The sequence below is a fragment of the Dipodomys merriami genome, unplaced genomic scaffold (genome assembly GCF_024711535.1).
Source record: "Dipodomys merriami isolate MVZ:Mamm:240054 unplaced genomic scaffold, mDipMer1.0.p SCAF_15, whole genome shotgun sequence".
NCBI lineage: Eukaryota > Metazoa > Chordata > Mammalia > Rodentia > Heteromyidae > Dipodomys > Dipodomys merriami.
The window spans coordinates 5,145,841-5,169,863 of NW_027202826.1; the positions used below are offsets into that span (position 1 = coordinate 5,145,841).

Consider the following 24,023-nt stretch of genomic DNA (forward strand, 5'->3'; position numbering starts at 1 on the left):
GCCCTGAGTTCAAATCCCAGTACCACCAGAAGTACATAATCAATACATAATCAATATGGAAATACATAATCAATATGGAACCAGTATAAATGAGCGGCATGAGCAATGCTCCCTGGTAAGGTTACCTTTGATGTTCCTCCCTGGGAAGCATTAGGGAAAGCAAGCTCTCCTCCCCCTTGTCCTTGGTAAATTACCTCATATAGGCTTGTGGCAAATTATCATTCTTTTCTCCCCCACCAAAAACATAATAATAAGCAATATTGGGTTTCAATGGAATTATGGGAAATAAAGAGTTTGTATTAAATGATATTGAGGGCTGGGAAGGTGGCTCAGTGGTAGAGCGCTTGCCTTGCATGCATGAGGCCCTGGGTCCAATTCCTCAGCACCACATAAGCAAAAAAGAAAAAAAATGGAAGTGGCACTGTGGCTCAAGTGGTAGAGCGCTAGCCTTGAGCTGAAGAGCTGAGGAACAGCGCCCAGACCCAGAGTTCAGGCCCCACAACTGGACCAACAATAAAAATAAATAAATGATATTGAGAGGGAAGAGAGAATACTCTAGAACCTTGGTTACCATACACTCCAAATTGTAAGAATAGCCAGCTGTAAAGAAACCAAGAACACGGCATTCAACACGGCCTTTCCCATGGAAAGGATGCTTCCTATGGAACATTTTAAGAAAGCTTGTAAACTTTACATGAGCTCTGCCTGAGAAGAGCTTAAAATACACCAGCATGCCTGTCTGTAACCGCGGTGGAAATCTGGAACATGAAACCAGGCAGACCTTCCGCCCGAAGGGTGCCATTAAGTGAGAAGGAATCACACCAATGACAGCTCAGTGCTCCACTGCAATCCATCAGTGATACGTTCTCTGCCAAGATCTAGATGAGAAAGCACATTTGCAGGCTCATTAACTGAACCATACATCCAAGAGCCTCACTAAGGCTGTGAGTCAGAGATCGGAGAGCCACATTCTCCCTGGATATACGGGTCTCTAGAGCTCCTGATGGAAATCCTGGCTGATACAGACCCCCAGCCATTGTCTATAGCCTGAAACACCAAGAAAATCAGGGCTACTTCATTTGAACTTCAGAATGACAACACACAGCAGGCTTAGTCAGAACAGCTCAGGAGTAAGGTGCTTCTGATCGACAGCAGGAGAGAGAACATGACCTACTGAGCTACCCATGGAGTTTTCTTGAAGGTATGTGTAAAGGACACAATAAGTGTTCTGCAAAGAGCTAGGAAGATCCCATAGGATAGGAACAGGTGTGAAAACACCTCACTTCCCAGATGATGGAGGCTGACATGCAGGAACCCCAAGTGTGCCCGACTGCGTCTGCGGGGGACCCACGGGCTGGGTGACGAGTGCTTACCGTTGCTGCCAGCCACATGATTTCTACGTTCTTTCTTTTTTTGGCTTGGATGTTTTGATGTAGGTTTTCTAGCAATCCTTTTAAATCATTATGTTCTTGAAAGCGTGAAATGTCTGAGACAAAACAAGAAAGGGAGAAAAAATAAAACGTGAAACAGTTGTAGCATCACGTTCCCGCGCGGAGTTTTCTTCACTATATTTGTAAACGTAACTTTCAAAGCAGCACACATCCTTTGGAGCTGACGGGATCTGAGCACAGTCGCACTTCCGAACCCCCCCACTTCTGTTCTCTGCTTGGAAACCGGCTTCTGTTTTCTCCATTTCCTGTCCTGCCTTACTGTACTCAGGTCCATGGATCGTTTTACAAAGAAGGAAAACACTTTTGATGAAGATGATGGCCACTGGCACATTTTACCTACAAATTAAGATTGAGGTGCCATGAGATATAATCTCGCTTTTACCACTAGTCATCTGGTGAATATCAAGAAGACGTACCAAGCATGTCAGTAGCCAGAGAGCTTGGGATGTTTTGTGTCCAAACCCAAGGACAGCTTTCTCACAGCAGGTTTTCTCAGCCTTCACTGGATCTCGTGAAACAAGACACTGATCAGATCTCAGGTGAATCACTTAAGACTTTACTGGGGGAGGGTCTTGAGTGTTAGACACTGTCTGGCAGCCAGCATCTCCGGAACCTACTTTTCCCATGCCAGAGTAGCTTTGCCTTTGTGACAATTACAAACATGCAACTGGGCATTCCCAGAAGGGCCCATTGTGGAAAATAGCCTATCCTGGACAAGAACCACTGCTATGAAGAAGCACAGCTCTTGGCAGGGAAAGAAGAATGACACAGGAGGTCACCAATGACATGAGAAATTAAAATAGGAAGCATTGGAAATGTCCATGATCACACAGACCTCTTCATGCTAATAACTAAAGCAGGGTAAAAACTGGCTTTATAGTACAGTAAAGCCACACCAGTGTCCCTGAGATGGTAGGATGGGATTTAAGGCTAAATGACAAAAATTGGAAACAAAAAGTATTTTTTTGTTGTTGTTATTTGTTGTGGGGCTCGAACTCAGGGCCTGGGCAGTGTCCCTTATGTTCAAGGCTAGTGCTCCACCACTTTGAGCCACAGTGCCACTTCTAGCTCTCTGGTGGTTAACTGGAGATCAAAGTAGTCTCAGGCTGACTTTGAACCTCGGTCCTTAGATCTTAGCCTCATGAGTAACAAGGATTACAGGCGTGAGCTTCCAGCATCCAACCATACAGAGTAATTTAATTGTACTGTGTTACCACTGCATGGTATGCAGATGAGCAGACTACTGAGGTATGGAGAAGTTGTGAGGGCCCTGACTAGACTCAACAGAGGGGACGAGGGGGGATTCTCTTCCCATGAACAACATCTCCATGACTCTGTCTCACCGTGGAATCTCACTGGGTAATCTCACTGAGTAACATTTATTACTTATTCTTGGTTCAGATCTCACACTCCAACACAGGACTTTATTAGGGATAAGGATTTCATCTTTTTCAAGTTTACACCAAGATATTTCATCACCAAAGTAACATAACCAATTAGTTCTTAATATTCACTTCACAGAATAAAGATATACCTGTCACATTGCTAGGTAAGAGAGTCATATATATATATATATATATATATACACACATATATATATATATACACATATATATATATATAAAGTGCAAGTGGTAGAACACACACACATGCACACACACACACACACACATGAAGTTCAAAAGTCCACAGCCCAATGACAAAGGGAAGAAGGTCCTGAAGTTATAAGACCAGTGAGCTCTGAGGCTAATCAACAAAGGTAAAGACAGGAATAGTACCTTAAAATTTATACTGGAGGCATGTAAGGAGTAAGAAATCAGTCCACCATGACTGCTTTTAGGGTTGATAAATGGCAACTAAGACAAACCCAAGTTGATCCAGTATATTAGAATTATAAGAAGCCATTATAAAATATGTACAGGTATATTATTGGCATAGAAGGTGTCCTTGACATCATTTAAAGGAGAAATTGGTCTGGTTACAGAATAGATTTATTCACACAGCATTGTGTGTGTGTATGTGTGTGTACACCTGTATATATGTTGACTTCTTGTATGTATATAGGCAGAGTGAGACATTAGTGTATATATTAGTTGATCATCTTTAGGTTGGAGCATTTCATGTAATTTTTCAGCTGACTTTTTCAAATGTTTAAAGTGAATCCATGTCATTAAAATACAACAAAGTCCTTGTAAGAGCAACAGTGAACAGAAAACACACATGAATAAACATAAATGCATAGGGTATGAAGATCTACCTTTAGAAGCGCCACAGTTTCATAAGGTAGGACAGATATTCGAATTTTTATACAGTACAGGAAAGTGTATCATGGCTGTATCAAACCAGTAAAGATGTTAGACCCAACAGACGGAGTACACCACTGTGGAAGAGTTGGGGTAAAACAGCCTTTATTTTGGAAAGGTGCTCTGCGATCTCTGGATAGTGTTTGAAGACAAGGGGAAACCAACAGCAAACACCACAGAGACCAGGAACATGTGTGTCTGGAATGGATGGGGCTGGGATAGAACTCAGTTAGAGCCTGTCCTGCGCTCCTTTGTGATCAGTGTTAGACAGAAACCAGGAGCAGTGTGTAAGTTCTGAAGTCAGCTCATATGGATGGCTTTTAAAAATCTTTTTAAAGCAATAAGAAATTTATTTTAAATGAGTCAAGTTCTGGATGTCTAATGTACCAGACCTTGATTATAACTAATACTATTTTGTTGTGTATTTGAAATTTTCTTTTTTTTTTTTTTTGGTCCGGTCGTGGGGCCTGAACTCTGGGCCTGGTCACTGTCCCTCAGCTCTTCAGCTCAAGGCTAGCGCTCTACCACGTGAGCCACAGCACCATTTCCAGCTTTTTTTCTTTTTGCTTATGTGGTGCTGAGGAATCGAACCCAGGGCCTCATGCATGCAAGGCAAGCGCTCTACCACTGAGCCACCTTCCCAGACCCAAAGGTGTAGCCCAGGCTGGTCTCGAACTCATGATCCTCCTGCCTCATTCTCCTCATTGACTACCGGCGTGCGCCACCACAGCCGGCTGTATTTGAAATTTTCGAAGAAGGTAAATCATATTTTTCTAGACTAAAATAAATTGTAGCTGTGAAGCAATATATTTGTTGGCTGTCAGTGATGACTTCATTATATATATATATATATATATATATATATAATCATCAAATTATATGCCTTAAATATATAAAATTGTTAACTGAAGCATATTTCAATTTAAAATTTTGCAGTGTCCTACAGAAGTCTCATATAACCTACACGCACACACACACACACACACACACACACACACACACACACACAAATACCTCTGTAACAAAAATTTTATGCAACAACATTGAGCCATAGTGTACACACTGTAAACTAAATATTTCTGCCATCATTACAGTTCTAAACACCAATATCCATCTATCAAGTTGAAATAACAGTTTGTAAATCAATCCGAAATAGTTGCAGTGCTAACTTCAGGCAGCAGCTCAGGTCTAAGATGCTTGTTATAGTTAGGAATTCCGATGGCCTGGAGGGACCATGGGTCAGTAAATGTTCATTACCTGGGGGAGTGGCAGAACATTTGGGGGGGGAGGCTGGTGAGAGGCCCTTACTTCACTGGAGGTTTCCCTCAAAGGGGATGAATGTCTATGCAAATCTCCTTAAGTATAGTCTTTGTATCCCTCCAAGTGAGATTCTAGAGAGCAATCAGATGTGCAGAAACTACAGAAACATCCATTGCATAATTGTTTATAATAGCAAACAAACATGTAAAACACATAAATGTTCAGAGTGAACAAATTGTGTCTTTAGTCCATGTGCAGTAAATTATATACTATATAAAACAGTGATAATAAATACTATAATAGGTTAAATGAATAAAAACAGCATATGTATCAACAGATATATCATAAAACTTGGAGACAAATGAGACTTATAGAATTGTTATGTGATGTCAGAAATAACATAGCTAAGTATATAGGTTGTATATATTTTATAACTCTAGTGTAAAATTATGTATGATAATGCCAAATATGAGTTTGGCAAACATGAGTTTTGGGGATTTTTTTTGTTTGTTTGGTTTTGTTTTTCAGAAAAGGAAGTGTTGGGTTGGAGCTTAGGGTACAGAAGGGATTTTTGTTCTATCTGGAAATATTTGCTTTTCACAGAAATTTTGAGGCTGCATAATAGATTCTCCAAATGTTTGCTATTTATGATTATTCTGTTTTTTTGATATAACTGTCATAATTCTCTTAGAGAGAAAACAGTGAGCCAAGATTCCAACTCTACCCCTGCTTTGCCATGCAGTGTTGGGCATAGTTCTATGCCTCGCTCCCCATATTTCCTCCACTGTAAAATGGGGAGTGGGACCCTGGCAGCCATCTCTGATCCATAGTAGGAAACAAGTAATAGAACTGTGTCAGGAGAGCTACATTATTAAATTCTGCATAAACTCTAAAGAAACAGAGTTCATAGCCTCAGATGGGAAGGCTACTCCTTCCTGTAAGCATCACAGTGTAGGCAAGATAGCACACATTTTCCTCACCCACTTAGCACACAACCACCATCACCAGCATTCCCAAACCCCACAAATGTCCAAAGAACATGATTAAATGGAGGAAATCTTGGTAGGAACAGCCGCTCTGTTCTGCTAGTCTTCTCGAGTTGTCAAATGGGATTTCAACAAGAGTTCTGAATATGTGATTGGCCTGAGTCCAAGACAGGGGGCCGAGAGTAAACAGGAATGTGGCTAGGAGTTCTCAGCTGATTGAGCTGTGATGCTAATGAGACCACAACAGTATTTTCATTTTCTCATGGTCAAATGACTTCATGATTTATGCTAGAGAGTGTTCCAAGATGAAATGAAAATGATAGCCTCTTTTCCAGTTACCCAACTCACTCATTTTCCACTTAGTAGCAACACAGAATTTACATAGGATCAACTATACCTTTACTTCAAAATTAATTTAGGTAATCTAGACTGAGAATTCTAGTGGTTAAACCAGGTTTCAAAATCTTCAGTTATCTTTCTAGTGGTTAAACCAGGTTTCAAAATCTTCAGTTATGTTAATGAACAAAATCCTTCCTAGTTAAACTCGCTGCAGTCAAGGTTTCTGTCACTTGGATTCAAAAGTATTCCAAGATCCTTCCAAATTATTATACGTGTGCTTCAGATTGCAAATGTGTACTGTTGGTTTCAAATGTGGAGAGGAGGATGTGAGGGCGATCTGGCTGCGACATCTGTCACCCCATTGATCGCCAGGGTTGATTCGGCTGATCTCGCTGGCTAGGCGGGTGTCCCCTTCCTCCCTCACCGCTCCATGTGCGTCCCTTCTGAAGCTGCGCACTCGGTCGAAGAGGACGACCATCCCCGATAGAGGAGGACCGGTCTTCGGTCAAGGGTATACGAGTAGCTGCGCTCCCCTGCTAGAACCTCCAAACAAGCTCTCAAATGTGGAGAGAACAGCAAGTCAATCATGTGATTTAAAACATGGTCTCCACATCCTTTGACATGCCAACTCTAGGGCAGGAGGACCTATGCTCTGGAATGTAAGCGATCTGGCTACTGTCCTGACGAACAGGGTGGCAGAGGTGATGGTATGCAACTTTTGAGACTCCTACTGTTCCTGTCTGACTGAGAGCCAGGTGTCTGTATTCTTTCTACATTCTCCATAAGAATTAATATGTGTTATGTGTCACTAAGAAAAACCTATGTTGCATGCAGTTCCTGGTCACATGATACACACAACAGTCAGCACCCAGCTTTTGGGGTGAGCTGTCTTAGGTAAAGAGTGAAAGCAGGAAAACCTCTGGTGCCCCCTGCTTCCAGCCACCCTGTTCCTTCTTTCTTCCCTCTGAGACCACAGCTAACATGGGGCAGAGACAAACCATCCTTGCTTTCCTGCTCTCACCCCCTTTCCTACTCTTACCCCTTGAACCCCCTAATCCATGGAATCGGGAACATTATATATGTGGTTTCCATCTCCTGTCTACAAACTTCATATTTTTTCTTACCTAGCAATAGCTCAGATGAATAATCACAATAAAAGCAACTGAGGAAAGGCCTGTACCTACTTCCATGTGTTATTTTAAAAAAAAAAAGGATGGTTTTCATACTCTTCTCTGGTTGGCATTATAGCCTATAAAACGCAGTCCCTGTATTAACTCCGAAAACAACTATAGTTAATTATACTAGCAAGCAGATAAATTAAATTGGATAAAACTCATTGTTCCATCTCAGAATTCTATATTATGTCCTTTTGGAGGCAATGAAATCTTTTAAAAATATGAAAAGACAATGCTTCTCCAGCTATCTGCACTTAAATTGTATTTTCAATCACAGTTTATGAAGAAGGTGATATAAGAAATCAAATAGCAAAACCCCAACCTGATCAGAACTGAATCATTTTGACCCATAACACTTTCAGCACACCCTCTTAAGTACATTCAAGGGTTCGTCTCCAGAGCAATTGGGGACATTTTTAGAAATAACTGTTAAAACACATTCCAAGCATTGAATCATAATCCTTCACATGAAATTCCCTTCCTCTGTAGCGTACACTGGGGCCATGACACATGATGAGTAAGGACAGGAATGAAATTATGACACATTATCTCCTAGTTTTTTTTTTCTTTTTTGGAAATAATTTATGATTTGGTTGCAGAATCTTAAAACAAGTTGAAGTCATGTCAAAGGGCTGAGAAATGGTTTGCAGCTAACTGGCTTCCTAATGCCTGGATTCTGATCAGCGCAGACATCTGAGGCAGCTGCATACACGGATAGAGAGCTGGGTATAAAGAAGACTCGTGTGAAGGAGGTCTTCGGTGGGCAGCCAGTGCAGTCTGTGTGGGAGCCAGCCTGAACAACACAGACAATGACATTGTCAGTGCGGGTGAGACCCAAGATCCTGGAGCTGAAGGGAACTGGAAGATCATCATCTCCCCCAATCGACTTTACTACCATGACAGAAACAGAAGGGAAGGAAAGGCCCATGGAGAGCACACCAAAGTCTCAAGATGGGAACAGCTTTCTCAGAGCTTAGGCAAAGCAGGACTGCAGATTGGGAGGTGATTCCAAGGCCTCTTCTCAGTGCTGCTGAAATAGACTAAGTCCACACAGCACCCCAGAGAGGCAGATGCACAACAAGGCTTCCTCCAAAGGAAGGGGGTTCGCCTCGATCATGCTCCTCCTCCTGGGAATCATGCTCCTCCTCCTGGGAACAAGGAAGGAACTTGTTCTGCACTGCAAGAAAAGGAACCAAGAGGAAGGAAGAGGACTGAGAAACTGGGCCTTTCCCAGCTGTCATGGTCTCTGGCTCATCTCTGTGGGTCCCTGGAGGAAAGAGAGAATGAGATCCTAATATACAGCTCACTTTGCTGAAGTGTTAGGAAAGGCAAAAATGAGGTAAAACAGAGAAAGAGAGTTGTAGAAATGGTGTTGCTTTGGAGGTCTTCAAAATGGGGGGAAAAAAGTGTGTGTGTGGGGGTTACTAAGAGCATTAAATAGTTGATAAGAATTACCAAGCTTGCATTTGCTTTTCTTTCCTTTTTGACTGAAATTGGAAGTGTATTTGGTCATCTTAGAAACTCCTGCATTTACAGTTTAACAAGAGCCCTGGACCTGATAAAGACAATGGTGCTGGGCGCCAGTGGCTCATGTCTATAATCCTAGCTACTCAGGAGGCTGAGCTCTGAGGATCGAGGTTCAAAACCAGCCCAGGCAGGAAAGTCCGTGAAATTCTTATCTCCAATAAACCACCAGAAAACCAGAAGTGGTGCTGTGGCTCAAGTTGTGCCTTGAGCTGAAGAGCTGAGGGACAGAGCCCAGGCCCAGAGTTCAAGCCCCATGACCAACAAAAAAAAATCAAAACAAACAAACAAAAAAACCACTTATAGTTACAAAGGGTTTCGATTTGTGACATCCATATATACATATAATGTGTTGATCAAATTTATCTTCTATTACTCTTTCTTGTCCTCTCTCGACATCTGGCTTTTAAACTATGGGTGTGAATAGAAAAGAGGTGTAAATTGGTTCAAGTTATAGATAGGACAATCAAATTTAACTTGATCAATAGATGGTTTATTTGTATACACACACACACACACACACACGTAACTCCCTAAGAAACTCAGATCCACTACAGTCATTATCTTATCTATCTCTCCAGCATTTCTAAGGGCCTTGTGACTGACATTTTGTCACATAAAGTGACAGGGAAAATATTAGTTTCTGTTCCTTGGTGAGCTATTGGAAGAATGTACTATGAAGTACAAGGTATAGATGTGTTAGTTATTTTCATCTGGCTGACAATGAGAAGCAGGCATGCAAAAAAGACCCGTGACTCACCTGAGTGAGCATTCAGTTGAATTCATGCCGTGATGTGCTGAGTCAGAGACAGGGATATTGGAGTCAAAGTCAAAGTGTACAGAAGCTGAAATGTTGGACTGGGACATTCTAAAGAGACTCAGTGACAAAGAAAGCAGAAAAATGGAAGGATGGCTGAAAGGCTCGACAGAAACTAAAGTTAACCTTATTTATACCACAGCAGAAGAGGGGTAATGAAGCTGGGATGGACAGGCTGTGAGGACTACTAGATGTTGTAGACATTGCACAAATCAGTGCCTCATTGGTTATTTGTTATGTGTTTCAGTGGGTCACTGTGTTGCTTGTAATGCTGTTTGTGCTTCATACTTACATCTAGTTTAAGGAACACTGAATATCTAAGTCTGTACTATTATGTACCTTGAAAAAATTGAGATTGAATATTATTTCCTATCATTTTTTCCTTTAAAGATACACAGAAGCACTTCAAGAAATACACATAAAATTATCTTAAATTTTTTTTCCAACCTGAGGAAAACATTGAAATCTTTCATTAGACTCCATGAGAATTTTTCTTTTATTAAGTTGAAAATAAATGCAAAGATTAGAAGCAAAACAGATGCCTAGTGCCAATGGTTCATGCCTATAATCCTAGCTACTCAAGAGGCTGAGACCTCAGGAGTCTTAGATCTGAGGATCTTGGTTCAAAGCCAGCCTGAACAGACAAATCCTAGTGATACTTAGCTCCAACCAACCATCAAAAAGCCAGAAGTAGAGTGTAGTTCAAATGATAGAGTGCCATCCTTGAGTGCAAAAACTAAGCAAGACTCCATGGCCCTAAATTCAGGCCCCAGTATATACGCACACGCGCACACGCGCACACGCACACACGCACACACACACACACACACACACACACACACACACACACACACACACCACACACACACACAAAGCATGGTACTGAAATTAGTCAATTACTTTAAAAGTGTCTAAAGAGCAATGGCAGTGCCACGGTATGAAAGCCATAAGAAGACCCAGCTGTGATTTTCCATACTGCTCTTGGGTATGTGAATTTAATGCAACCTCATCTCTAGGCGTCCACATCCTTCTAAATAAATGATAAAGCTGAGCTAGAGGTGAGTGAGGGCTGAAAGAAGGGAAGAGTCATGACTCCATCTTCTACCTCCAAAGCAACCGGACAGTTGTGATATAAATGTAGACAACGGGAGACTATGGCAAGAGCAGTTTTAAGGATGAACTGAGAACGCGGCGTGAGGGGACCCCAGATGCCTGAGTTCAGGGGAGACAGATGGGTCAGAGTAGATACGCAGCCAACCATTCCATGATGGCACAGAAAGGGATGAGACTTTGTGGGCTGAGTTCTAGACTGCACCATGTAGATGTCAGAAAGACCCAGACTTGTAGAGGAACTCAGCAATCAGGACGGCAAAGAGGCCTTCAGAGCAGCAGGGCAAGTCCAGAAGCAGACACAGTGATGACCCAGAACTTAAGGACCATGTCAGACCGCTTACTGCATCAAGTGAGGTGAGGGAAGGCGGCAGCTTTAAGAACAGACACGCGCCAAAAACAAACAAACAACAACAAACATCAGTTCCAGCAAAGTTCTGTGCATCAAGGCTAGCTGGAATGGATTCAGGAGAAACGAAATAGGTAGGGAAAAGAGTCGGAGAGACAGAGTGTAATCTTCAGATGCTGCTTTCATCTGCTCTCTTCCAGGTGTTTTCAGATTTAAGGTTGTCCCCAACCTTGAGGAGACATACTATCATTCAATATGAAGATGTAATTTCCCCTCAAATCGCCAATCCCTTTGAACGCTTCTGTACCCATATGCAATGCCAAACTAATAACTGAGATTTTCTGGTCATCTAAGTACTTCCAAATATGCTTATATTCACAATGAAATAAGAAAATATTTCAATGATGTGCTGGATTTCTAAGTGGCCTATTTGGATGCCTAGATAGCATCAAATTTCAGATGTCACTAAAATTATTCATCATGAACTAGCTTTATTTATACTTCCACTGGAAAGATATTCATATTAACTTAAGAAAACTTCACATCTTCCTATACTTTTTCCCTTCAATTCTGTCAAAAGTATTTTAAAATCTGCAATACTCAGATTATTCTTGGTGCCCATGAAGCTTAAGGCATTTCAATTTATCTCAATGTATTAAGTAAACATAATCTCACATTGAATAGGATTACCATTATCCTGAGTTGTTTGATATATGTATTTCACTGAGGTCAGTCAACCCTAAATGCTTGTTAGACAAAAACAAATAAAAGATAAATCGCTTAAAATATTCTAGGCAATTTTACCTTCTTATGGGCGTAAGAGAGCAGTATAAATGAAATGGAAAAATATATATAACTTGGTAGTTAATTCTTGGGACACGTATAAGTCAGGTGTTCTTAAATCATACTGTGCAGGAGAGTGAACTGGAGGGTTTTACCAGGACCACCTCCAGCACCTGTAGGCATGGACAGGTGTGAACTTCCTCCTGCAGAGGTAAAAGGTTAGGAAAGAGGTTGAGCAGACAGATCAACTGCATCTCTCTCTCACTCACACATTTCCCAGGTTATGCATCACTCTCTGACTTATCATAGACTTAAAGAAAATGAGGAGATGCAAGAAGTTTAAAAGACAGAAGTTTAAAAGATAGAAAGAAAACAGAAGCCAGCAAGAATATGTCTCCAAAACTGGCTATTCCAAATACATCTGGAAGTGACTTGTATGTTCCTCCTGGCTCATGCTTCTGCTCAGGAATTGCTTTGTCCGGGGGCCCAACAAACTGAGTGGGCCCCGCTTCTGTCTTTGGAGACACGGCCTTTCATCTACGTCCCTTTAACACCTGGTCCAACAGCCATTACTGAATGCTGGGTCATTCCATCAACCTCAGTTTAGTTGATAAACTCCTCGGTGCTTGTGACCTGACTCAGGTCTGTAGACCACAGCCACTGAGAATTTGCTATTATTTTCGGCTTGATGACCAGATTCTCCAGGCTAGCATATACCACAGGGTAATTTCTTCTTGCATAGCATGGCCTCTTTTGTAAATTTTACAGGCAATCAAAAAGAAGCAGAGAGAAAAGACAGGTTTGGAAATGAACGGTGGGCAGGGAGGAGAGTGGAACAGTGCATTTTGTCACTGACAGCCGAACCTGTCTACAGAATGAGATGCTGTAATGCTGAAAAGCTCTCCCGACACTCACAGAGTATCCCACTCCAAATGCCAAAGATATTCCTAGAAAATCTACTATAACCATGCGTGAGAGCAACAACTAATAGCAGAAATTCACCTTGGAACTTAGGACATAGTTAATCAGAAGTCTCCCTGCTAATCAGAAATGCTCAAATTCCTGGAAGACCTGTAGTTAACATGTGTGTGTTGATATATATGTGTGTGCACATGTGTTGCTGTACATGTTGGTGTGTGAATGTATGTTCATGTCCTTTGATACATGTGCCTCATTTCATTTACAAGGGCAGTCATTTGCAGACCCTCTTGAACTGTGGGGACAGATGGGGCTCTGTGTTTGTTTCTAAGGACAAGCAGGGACCAGAAGTACATGGCAGGGGCCCCAGGGAATGCAGTGCAGCCCCCTCTGACATATTACCCAGTGCATCCCAGGGGCTGGTTTATGTTCTGCTCTCTGGTGCTCTCATCTGCTTGTAGTGAAACACATGCTAACAGGCAATGGTAACACTGCCTAAATGCCTGTAGTTTCCTGTCATGCTTTTTACTAAAATGACTATAGTAAATGCTGTCAAATGATTCATAAACACTGAATCTACTGTCCTCTTCCACACTCTTCCATCATGAACACATTGGACATTCTTGCTCACCTTCCCTTGGTTTCTTGTATGTCTTATTGGTTTCTTATAATGCTTTCTTTATTTTATGGGTCCTTTAGTACGCCTTCCTATGAACTTACAAATAGTTGTTTTCTCATTTCCTGTAGAACTCCATAGAAAAAGTATTCAAATAATTTGTCAAAAACAAGTCGTTATGTCAAAAACGAACTTTACAACTTTGGTGTGTGTGGGGGGGGAGCGGGGAGGATTGGGTGGGGGGGCGGGGGGAGGATGGGAAGGGATGGGAAGGGGAAACAAAGGAGGAGGCTACAATGCTTGATAAGAAATGTACTCATTACCTTGCCCATGTAATTGTAACCCCTCTGTACAGTATTTTCACAATAAAAAAATAAAAATTAAAAAAATTATTATTCATAAAATATTGGGAATCTTGTTCTATTTTTCTATTCTATTTTTCCTATTTTTTTTTGTAGCTAGAATGGATACTTAGGATGTTTTATTTTTCCTAGTGCAGAAATAAAATCCATGACAATACATCACTAGATAGGGCATCAGGTACAATCAAGGAGAAGGTAAAACTCTTTGACAAAGAACAGAAAGGCAATAAAACTGAATTATTTAGAAAGAAAGACTGATACTCCAAAACAGCAGATCTTCCTCTGGGAAGAAGCTTAGAGTTAAAGCTGATTATCCTGCCATCACACTGAGGGGCGGTGATCTGTTCCTCATAATCCATAGTTGACTGGTAGAGCTTTCCACATGAGACCATCTCCACCCGTGTCTGCCACACCGAATGTGAGCTTCCAGCCAATGCTGCACATTCACAAAAACACAATATTCTACTATCATTAAAACCTAAGATTTGTTTTTGCTTTGGCAAAGAAAGGTTCTGCATACAATTCCTAATCCTTTGCTAGATGAGAGACTACATGTTTCACAAGGATGTCAACAATTTGCAGAAATAGTTTAGACCTGGTTAAAAAAAAATTCTGCCTTCTTTTCTGTCTTCGCTCACAATCCTACCTAGCCCTGCCTTGCTGTGCAAAGAACGGAGTCAGTCAGTGACAGAATTTCAGCAAACCTGGGGGACAACAGATGTCTCCTTTGCTTGGATAAAGAGAAAAGATGCAGGCATCATAATTAGAGAGACAACTGTGAGCTTGGAGGCGATAAATTCACCTGTGTCACTTGCACCAAGATCCTGAAATCTACCAGAGATGTAACAGGGCTTCCGCCTTTTGTGCTAATTATTTACAGGAGTGCTTTTTATTTTATTTTACTCCTAATGCCAAAGTTAAGTGTCTTAATGCTTTAGGGAGGTAAGAAAGAGGAGATGAAAGATGTCTGAGATCATCAAACCCAATGGGGAGATCAGAGGAAGAAGGAGAAGAACTAATACCTGCCTCATGGGATTTCTCTAGTTGATCAAAGGGGCCAGTGAACATCACAGCCCCAGCCTGAGGCGAAGTAGCGCCTGTGCCTCAGAGTCAGGGAGGGGGGCAATAACTGGAGAGCTGCATAACTGTGTAAAGAAAATCTGGAGGGAGAAATATACAACACACGGATGGATCGGCCATCAACTGCTCTGACACATGGTCTCACTTCCAGATGCCTGCCATCTGCTCCAGATGAGACCCCTTGCTGGGATGTCTGCATTCTCCTGTGTCTCTGTAGTGGGCCTGGCCCACCCCAGCTCCGGGTGCCATGGAAACTCCAGGGAAAGATACCCAAGCCACTCTACCCTCCCAAGCCTTCTGCCAATGCCCATTGTGCAACTGAAAGAAGATGGGGAGGAAGGTAATAATATCTGAGTTCAGCGGACTATTCCAATGGCATAGAGATTCACAGTCTGTGAATCTGTAGGGTATATTGAGCATAGCCTGGGCTGTTGCTGACAGTCACTAACTCTCACTAACTCAGTCATGTGATAACATTTCCTAACAGAAGGCTCTAGCGTGTCTGGAGACTGCTGAATTAAGACTACCAACTAAACTGACTGCCTATAAAATGGAATTAGAGAATATTCTAAACATTTCTACATAATAGGAGTAAATAAGAGCTATTTGGTAGTAAGTGGAGAGAATGGGTGAACATTTGTCAGTAAAGAAAAAGAGGTATCCTTTAAGCTGAAAATAAATCATTAGTTTTTAATGACCAAACAATGTAATATTCAATTATTTTGTCTATTAACATTTTTATAACATATTTTAAAGCTGAGTTAGTAAATTAATAGACAGACTTAATAAGTAAAATTATCGTTAAGAGAACTAACATACTCTTTGTTACTGATACAAATCCATCCCTTGATTTTGCTGTGAAGGAAACATAAGACTTTATGTATCATAGATATGAGCTAACATGGCAACTTCTTCCTCTTCAGCAGGTAGCTTAGCTTCCATTCACGCTCTGTATATCTTCCCACCCCACGGCAGAATGTAACCTAAGTCATGTTTTGGGTTACAATATTTCTCCATGTGATATATCCCCACATATACAAATTCATTTTACAAGCTGGATTTGTGTTTAATTATACAATGTGTTAGACAGCATACCATAGCTCCATTCTGCTGAAAATCCAAGGAAATAAAGTATGAAAAGTCCAATATGTTAAGATACTACCCTAACTAATGAAATGTAATTGGTGGGATTCAAAAGGCTGTCCTATTTGCACAAAAAAGTGAATATATATGTGTAAATTTCTAAAAAAAAATACTTGGTTTAGAGTCAGTTCTCCATACATATGGAATTCCACATGTGTTGAATCAAACAAACAATAGACCAAAAATACTCAGAAAACGATTGTATCTTCTGTGTATCATTATTCCCTATAAGTAATACCATTTCACATAGCATCTAGGTTGAACAAAGTTTTATAAGTAGAGGAGATTTTAGACAGTGGATGATGCAAAGGTTACATGCAATGTAACCTGCGGTCATCTGCAAGAGATCCTACCAGCAAACCTCCACAGACAGACAGACAGACAGCTATATTTAACCGGGAATGTGATAGCCTTTATGTTCTTAAATATTCTTAGTACTTGTTCTTAGGAAATGTTTAAGTTACCTGAATATAGACTTATTCTTTGTTTTGTGTCTCAAGTGATAGTTCAAAAAATTCTACAATATTTCTTTTTTATGACTTTTATAGAACAGTCTTAAAATCCTCTGCAGATTGCCACAAACCTGCTTTGTAATACATATTTGGTATGTGGACGGCATAGCAATGGTTCCAGGACAGTGTGAATCGGGAATCACTTGCAAGCCTATGTGCACAGACACAGAGCACGCTGTTTCCATTTGCATCGGGGCCGGTGCACTCCAGACAATCAATTAACATTGAGCAGATACTGTGGAGACTGATTGTATTTTCTAAATACCAGTGTTGGTAGAAATCATGTCGTTGGTAGAAATGCTGAGAGTCCTTTTCTAGTTACAAGGAACTTCTTTAAAAAATGTAACTCATCAGTATTCAATTCACAGTCATCTTCATTAACCATGAAAGCAATAATTTGACTTTTTTATAATTAACAAATGTGCAATTCAAAGTATATTGGCTACCAAAGAATTTCCATATGCTTAATTTCAATACAGGCAAAATAGTTGATGTGAAGTGAAATAACGTAAAAATCATAATGCAAAATCTAGCAAGTCGAATTCTTTCTGATCACAGGCATTAATATGCTACTGTGCTGTTTGAACCAACACTCACTGTGTTATTAAAAGATGTAAATACTCCATCACATAAGATATTTCAAACCTATATCAGAATGTAAATGAGTAAACAAACTGGGCTTTGTTAAAAGACAGGTCAACTTTGGTCATGGATTTGGGTTTACAATAGTTCTTATTTTATTAAAACTTATTTTCTTATCATAGTGAATATCACAATACCTCAGCATACTTATACCATTTATGGATTTACTGTAAATGCATTTCTGATTCTCTGGTTTGGGAACTCAGAAATGCTATGCACTTAGTAAGGTAGAAAAGAACCATAAAACTGAACAATAGGAAGTGGCGTTGTGGCTCAAGTGGTAGAGCGCTCACCTGGAGCTGAAGAGCACAAGGACAGAGCTCAGAGTTCAAGCCCCACGACCGACAAAAAATAAATAAATAAAATAAAACTGAACAACAGCAGAACAGAGTCTCAGAGCAAAGCACTTGATGTATAAGTTCTGTACTAAGTACATTCAACACTTTTTTCATTCATTGATATCAATGTTACATTGTATAACTCCTATTTGATCTGATTTTCTACTTACATGTGTGTGACATATGACGTCTACAAGTAGTAGAATACAATAGTTATTAAGGCGTTCAACATTGTGAAGCATTATAGAAGTGACAGTTGAAGTGGATGGCCATTGCTAATGATGATATTGTCAACCCTTGGTATTTTCCACTGGCCCTGGGGTTAATGTCCCAGCATGACTAGCAGGACAGGTTCAAGAGTTCACTCAAGGTCAGAAGCAAGGGCTCACCATGTTCACTTTAGCAATGGTTCACATCACCTCAGCCTCACTCCCAGACCCCTTCTCTGCCCCTCTCATCACTGGCCTCTTTTTTTTAACCCTTTCCTGAAGATTTATAATAAATTAGTGTTAATGTGTTCTGTAACGAATATACTTACAGTCAGGAGGCATCTTTTCCATAAATATTGTATAATAGTCTTTTAAAAGCTCAAAATTTTCCTGATTAATGTTTTCTTGCAAAGAGACATCACCAAACCTAAAAACAGAAAGAAAAAAAGAAAGTAGTTGTGTGTCATATATTTTGAAGAAAAAGTAACACTTTCTAACTTCCCTTGTGAAGCAACCGGCAAGAGCTTCCTAAGGAAAAGTCTCATTATTTTAGACAGTATTGATACGGGTGATTGCAAACATATCTGATTTGATCGACTGCTTTTGATGACACCAAAATAGTCTTATATCATCCAACGTGGACTTAGATGAAAGACCAGATGGAAAACAATACTCCTTTTGTCCACGCATGATTGATATTCAGCGATTGTTAGTTTGTTTAACCTAGCCTGTCCTCTGCAAAGGAAACTCCCTTGTTCAGTCTTCCTCCTTCCTCCGACAGCTTAGAAGAGGTCCAGAAGATGGGAACTGGAGAGAGCTCCTTCTGCACACAGCCACGTGCGCAGCCTTCTGGAGACTAGCTCACCTTTGCTGACATTACTTCCCATCCACGAAGGCCATCAGCTGTTATCAGTGCTTTCCTACGTCTTCTCTGAGAGAATTCTTTTCCTTCCATTTCTCTGAACTTGTCTTCTCTTTGTGAATTTCTGTTTCAAACTTAAGAGTCTACCTCTACTTTAAAAAAAAAAAAAGAATGCTGTGAGCATTCCTCCGTGCACACCCATAGTTCTAGATTTTCAGTGTGAGTTCTCCTACCTCAAATGTAATACCATCAAAAACGAAAACCAACTCCTCACCTATTGATGCTTTCAAAGCCCTGACCCCACATTCTGTCACGAACGCAAGTTCAAAATCCACACGGCACATTGGGGTCTCAACCTTATCCACTCTCCGCTGAGCTTGCCAAACATCTGCTACCTCTCCTTTCTATCTTCTTTACTACTATAATATATATGCAACTACTCTCCTACAGCCTGCCAAGTGCCCAAGTACTACGCCTCCCGCCTCTCTCCTTCCCACTCCATCCTTTACAAAATGCTCAGATCATTAACTCATTCAGCAAATATTTATTGAATATCACTCAGGCAATGCACCGTGCGATGAATAAAATGTTGGAAATTAGCCTAACACACATTTCATCACGTCAGCCCACTGAACTTGAGAGCTCATCCTCTCCCGATAAAGGCCTGCTCCATTACTTCAGCCTCTAAAACATCACAAAGGCCTCCACACAGACTTGAGGAAATGCAGGTCCACCCTTCCTCCTTACCAGTAGTATTTTAACAACTCTGAGACTTTTCAAAAATGGAATAAAAAGAACGGTCAGAGGACTGGAACATCTTGTCCTCCTCGTGGTTTGATTTCTTCCTGTCCCTCCTTCAGGCCAGTGAAAGGCTTGCCTCTTCTATCAGCCCTTCCCCAAGAGCTCAGCTCCTATCCCAACACTGTCCTTCCTGCTCCATTCCTGTTTCTTCCCTATCTTTGATTACTGAGTGAGCCAGGCACACTGCAGTGATGGTTGGTGTGAACTCGCTCCTTAGTGGACGTGGTCCTTACATGGTATCAATCATGGTTCACATTCTTGTTCTGTGTCCCAGAGCTTACAAGGGCAGTTCCTGTGTCCCCAAGGCTCAAAGTCTACACTGAACTTGGAGAGAAGTAATATAGTTCCTGCCCTAAACTCTGAAAATATACCCCCTAACGTTTGCAGACTATAAGCAACTGACTTGATTCTTAACATCAGTGCTTTGGATTAAGGCTTGAATCCTCACAAAATCCATACACGGAAGCGCCCCCCCCCCCAGTGAATGATGTGTTTGGGATACTTATGAAACCAAATATTATAACTGGATTCATGCAATATACCTAACGTGCAGACATGCAGACACTGTCTGAGGAAGACCAAAACTCTGAGTTAGAAAAAAAATGAGAAAGGATGTGATTTTGTTCTAATCCACAGTTAATGTCAGAAAGCTATACAAATTTGCTTTCCCGCTCAGTAGTGCTTATCCCTGCTAGGCGATTTTTTTTTGTCATTTTGTCTTCTTTCAAAGTCTGTGTGTATTATACAGCTTCCAGGTTATAAAGGAGGGGGGAAAAGGATTTTTCTTTTTCTTTTCTTTTCTTTTTTTTTTTCCTTGGGTCCGGTCGTGGGCCTGAACTCTGGGCCTGGGCGCTGTCCCTCAGCTCTTCAGCTCAAGGCTAGCGCTCTACCACTTGAGCCTCAGTGCCACTTCCAGCTTTTTTTTTCTTTTTGCTTATATGGTGCTGAGGAATCAAACCCAGGGCTTCATGCATGCAAGGCAAGCACTCTACCACTGAGCCACCTTCCCAGTCCTTTTTTTTTTAATTGTGAAAATACCGTACAGAGGGGTTACAATTACATGGGCAAGATAATGAATACATTTCTTATCAAGCATTGTTGCTTCCTCCTTTTTTTCCCCTTCCCATCCCTTCCCATCCTCCCCCCGCCCCACCAAAGTTGTAAAGTTTGTTTTTTGACATAATGACTTGTACATCTCCTTGTTGCAATGGGTCCACCTGTATCCCTATTTAAATGATTTGTTTTTGCCCTTCCCCTCCACAAATTATACCAACATCAAATACAGTGAAAGCAGGGGTTATATCATTTTAATTTGTAAGAGGAGATGGAAGATAAGGAAGGAACTTTTTTCTTCCTTTCTCCTTCCTCCTCTACCTTCTTTCTTTTCCTTCCTTCCTTCCTTCCTTCCTTCCTTCCTTCCTTCCTTCCTTCCTTCCTTCCTTCCTTCCTTCCTTCCTTCCTGCCTTCCTGCCTGCCTGCCTGCCTCCCTATCTTTCTTTCTTTTATTATGGCTGTCACTGTTCTACTAGAGCCTGAACCAGGACCCTGCCCTTGGGAAGGATTCTTATCATCACTTGGGCTTTGCCTCCAGATCTTTCTGCTTTATTCTTCAGATAGAGTTGCTCACTAATTTTCTGGGCCTGCCTAGCCTCAGACCTTGATCCTCCTCCCTCCCTCCCACATAATTGGGATAACAGGCAAACACTACTATGCCCATTACTGAGATATGGTCTCACTAATACATTTTCCTCAACAGAGGTTCTAATCATAATTCTCTCATCCCTTTCTCTTGCATAGGTGGGATTACAAGTGTGTGACACCATACTCAGCCCAAGAAATACTTCTTAAATGAAATGACTGATAAATGAAACAGGCATGATGATGTGAGTGATAGAAAATTTCACAATCTATAAATTAATTGTCTCTGCAAATGTGAACTAGCCCTTATAAAGTCTAAATGGAAGACTCTCAACATCTCTGCCAAGGCCAAACTCACAGCCCTAACTTATTCACGAAAACCACAAATGCTCTGTGCTCTAATGTGCCTTTTAGTATAGGGGATCTGTTTTTTTTTTCCTAAAGTCTCTCATTATATTCAAGAATGTGATTCCTCATGTTAAATTGACCACTGGAATCTGATTATTGCTATTGAAAATATTTAATTATCAAAGAAAACTTTTTGTACAATACATTAAGATTAGATTTATGCATATTATGAAATGAGAAATGAGTAACTTCCACACACTTTGAAATTCAACATGTAGCAGAAAGCTGTACCATCTACTTTAACTGGAAATTGAGAATGATTAAAATCTGTTGTTCAGGAAATATCTTTTGAGTAAGAGGGAGAGAAAAAGAAATAGTTTGAAAATAGTAGGTGAAAAGAGGCATTACGAGTATCATCAAATTCAGGAGGACTATCATTATAGTAGAGGATTTAGTAAAAAGCTAAAATGTATTTAGCAAGCAATAGCCAGGCACAGGCAATTTAAAACTGTTACCCTCTGGGGAAGGAGACATAGAAACATGACTGGTAGACAAGAAAGCATTCTATCAAACTCTCACAAATGTGCCTACAATATCTTGGTTCTCTACAAGTGTGTTCTATGAACTTTAACCATTATACAAGTTTTCTAGCATTCCTACCTGAGAACTACGCAAGATGAAGGCTTAAATTCTTTGCTCAAAACAGTGTTCTGATAGGGAATCATGGCATCACATACAACTGTTAGTTGTTTGGCTGAGCAAGCCTCCTAAAAACACATAGTCAAATGATGCCACGCAGCTATTTAACTAGGCTATTTTAGGCACAGATTCCACCCGAAGCCCACCTCTCGGCGAGGGTTTGCTGCTCGTTGATGCCCACGTTGAAAAGTACTGGATGCACGCGAAGCAGCTGCCCTTCCTTGATCTGGAGCGGCAGCGACTCAAACATGGCAGCCGGAAGTTTGACTTCCACCACGTAGTGTTCCCTGGGGGAGAGAAGCACAGAGAAGCAGCAGCGTCACCTACTTCATTTGCCTTGGCTTCTGTGAGAACACTAGCTGCTACCTGCTTCCTTCCTATTGTCCATTCATTCAAGTCTCACTCCTCAGTTACATGCTGCTATACATAAACATGCTTTATATACACACTATATATAGTACATATATAATATATATACTATATGTATATTTATTATATACATAGTATACATGTAATATATAATGGAATTTTATTCAGCTATCAGGAACACTAAAACTATGTCATTTGCAGGAAAATGGACAGATCTGTAACAAAACATACAGAGTCAAGTAAGCTAGGCCAGAAAGACAAAGAGTACATATCCTCTCATATGAGAACCATAAAATCCAAATACAATATCCTCGGTAAATACATACAGCATCATATATGCATATACGTGAGGAAGCTGTCTAAAGTATGTTTACTGAGTGAAACTCCATGGTGTAAGCAGACAGTTCCACGAATCAATATCAGAGTGTTTTGAATGGGGAGGGAGAAGTGGGAGGTGGGGATCAGGTACAAATACAGTTTGGTTACTCAGCGTGCGTATGTGAAAGAGGAGGTGGAAAACTTCATGTGACTGATGGAGAAGGGGAGGGGAAGGGAGAATAATGGAAGGGTGACACCGATCAAGAAACGCTGGGCACATAAACAGCATCTTAAATTCTAATTCTTCCGTGTAACTACTTATAGATTTTTTTTTTTTTTTGGTCCAGTCGTGGGGCCTGAACTCTGGGTCTGGGCACTGTCCCTCAGCTCTTCAGCTCAAGGCTAGCGCTCTACCACTTGAGCCACAACGCCACTTCTGGCTTTTTTCTTTTTGCTTATGTGGTGCTGAGGAATCGAACCCAGGGCCTCAGGCATGCAAGGCAAGCGCTCTACCACTGAGCCACCTTCCCAGCCCTTATAGATTTTTTTAAGTTTTGAAAAATTGAAAAGAATTCATTAGCTCAACTTGCAAATATTTGGCCCTAAAATTTTCTCAATTTTAGCCCTTACGTTGAGACCTGGGCTAATTTTTGCAAATGGTATAAAGGGTCGAAATTCCAAGTTTTGTATATAGGCAACCAATGGCTACTGCATATTTTGAAATCTGTACTTCCTGTTAAATTGCAAAGGCATCTTTGAGTAAAATTATAGCTAAAGATAATAGTTTATTTCTGGCCTTTAAATTCTGTATATGTATGTAACTTCAGTATAAGTTTTCAAACAAGAAGGCTAAGTTCTCCAACCTTGTACTCATTTTAAAACTTGGAAGGGATGATGCTTTTCATTTACATTAAAAAATTAGGTGTAATTCAACAATTTCTACAAAATGAAAAAAAAGATGACTAAGATTTAAATAGTAATTACATAATCTCTAGATATATTTGTGGAGAATTTGCATCTATACATTGATTCTCCCAATCTATGAACAATAGATCCAGTCTGCTCACTGGA

The 24,023-nt window shown here is 40.7% G+C and overlaps 1 protein-coding gene across 7 annotated transcripts in view; it reads right to left on the bottom strand.

Moving 5' to 3' along the window:
* The window catches only part of Inpp4b (inositol polyphosphate-4-phosphatase type II B), a 338,999-nt gene that overhangs the window by 64,850 nt on the left and 250,126 nt on the right, over positions 1-24,023 (bottom strand). For all 7 annotated transcript variants that reach the window (XM_070022124.1, XM_070022126.1, XM_070022123.1 and 4 more), the window contains 3 exons: positions 22,412-22,552; positions 18,247-18,344; positions 1,374-1,486 (listed from right to left, as the gene is read on the bottom strand). In XM_070022124.1, the coding sequence (XP_069878225.1) occupies positions 1,374-1,486; positions 18,247-18,344; positions 22,412-22,552 (352 nt within the window). The remainder of the gene's footprint in view (positions 1-1,373; positions 1,487-18,246; positions 18,345-22,411; positions 22,553-24,023) is intronic.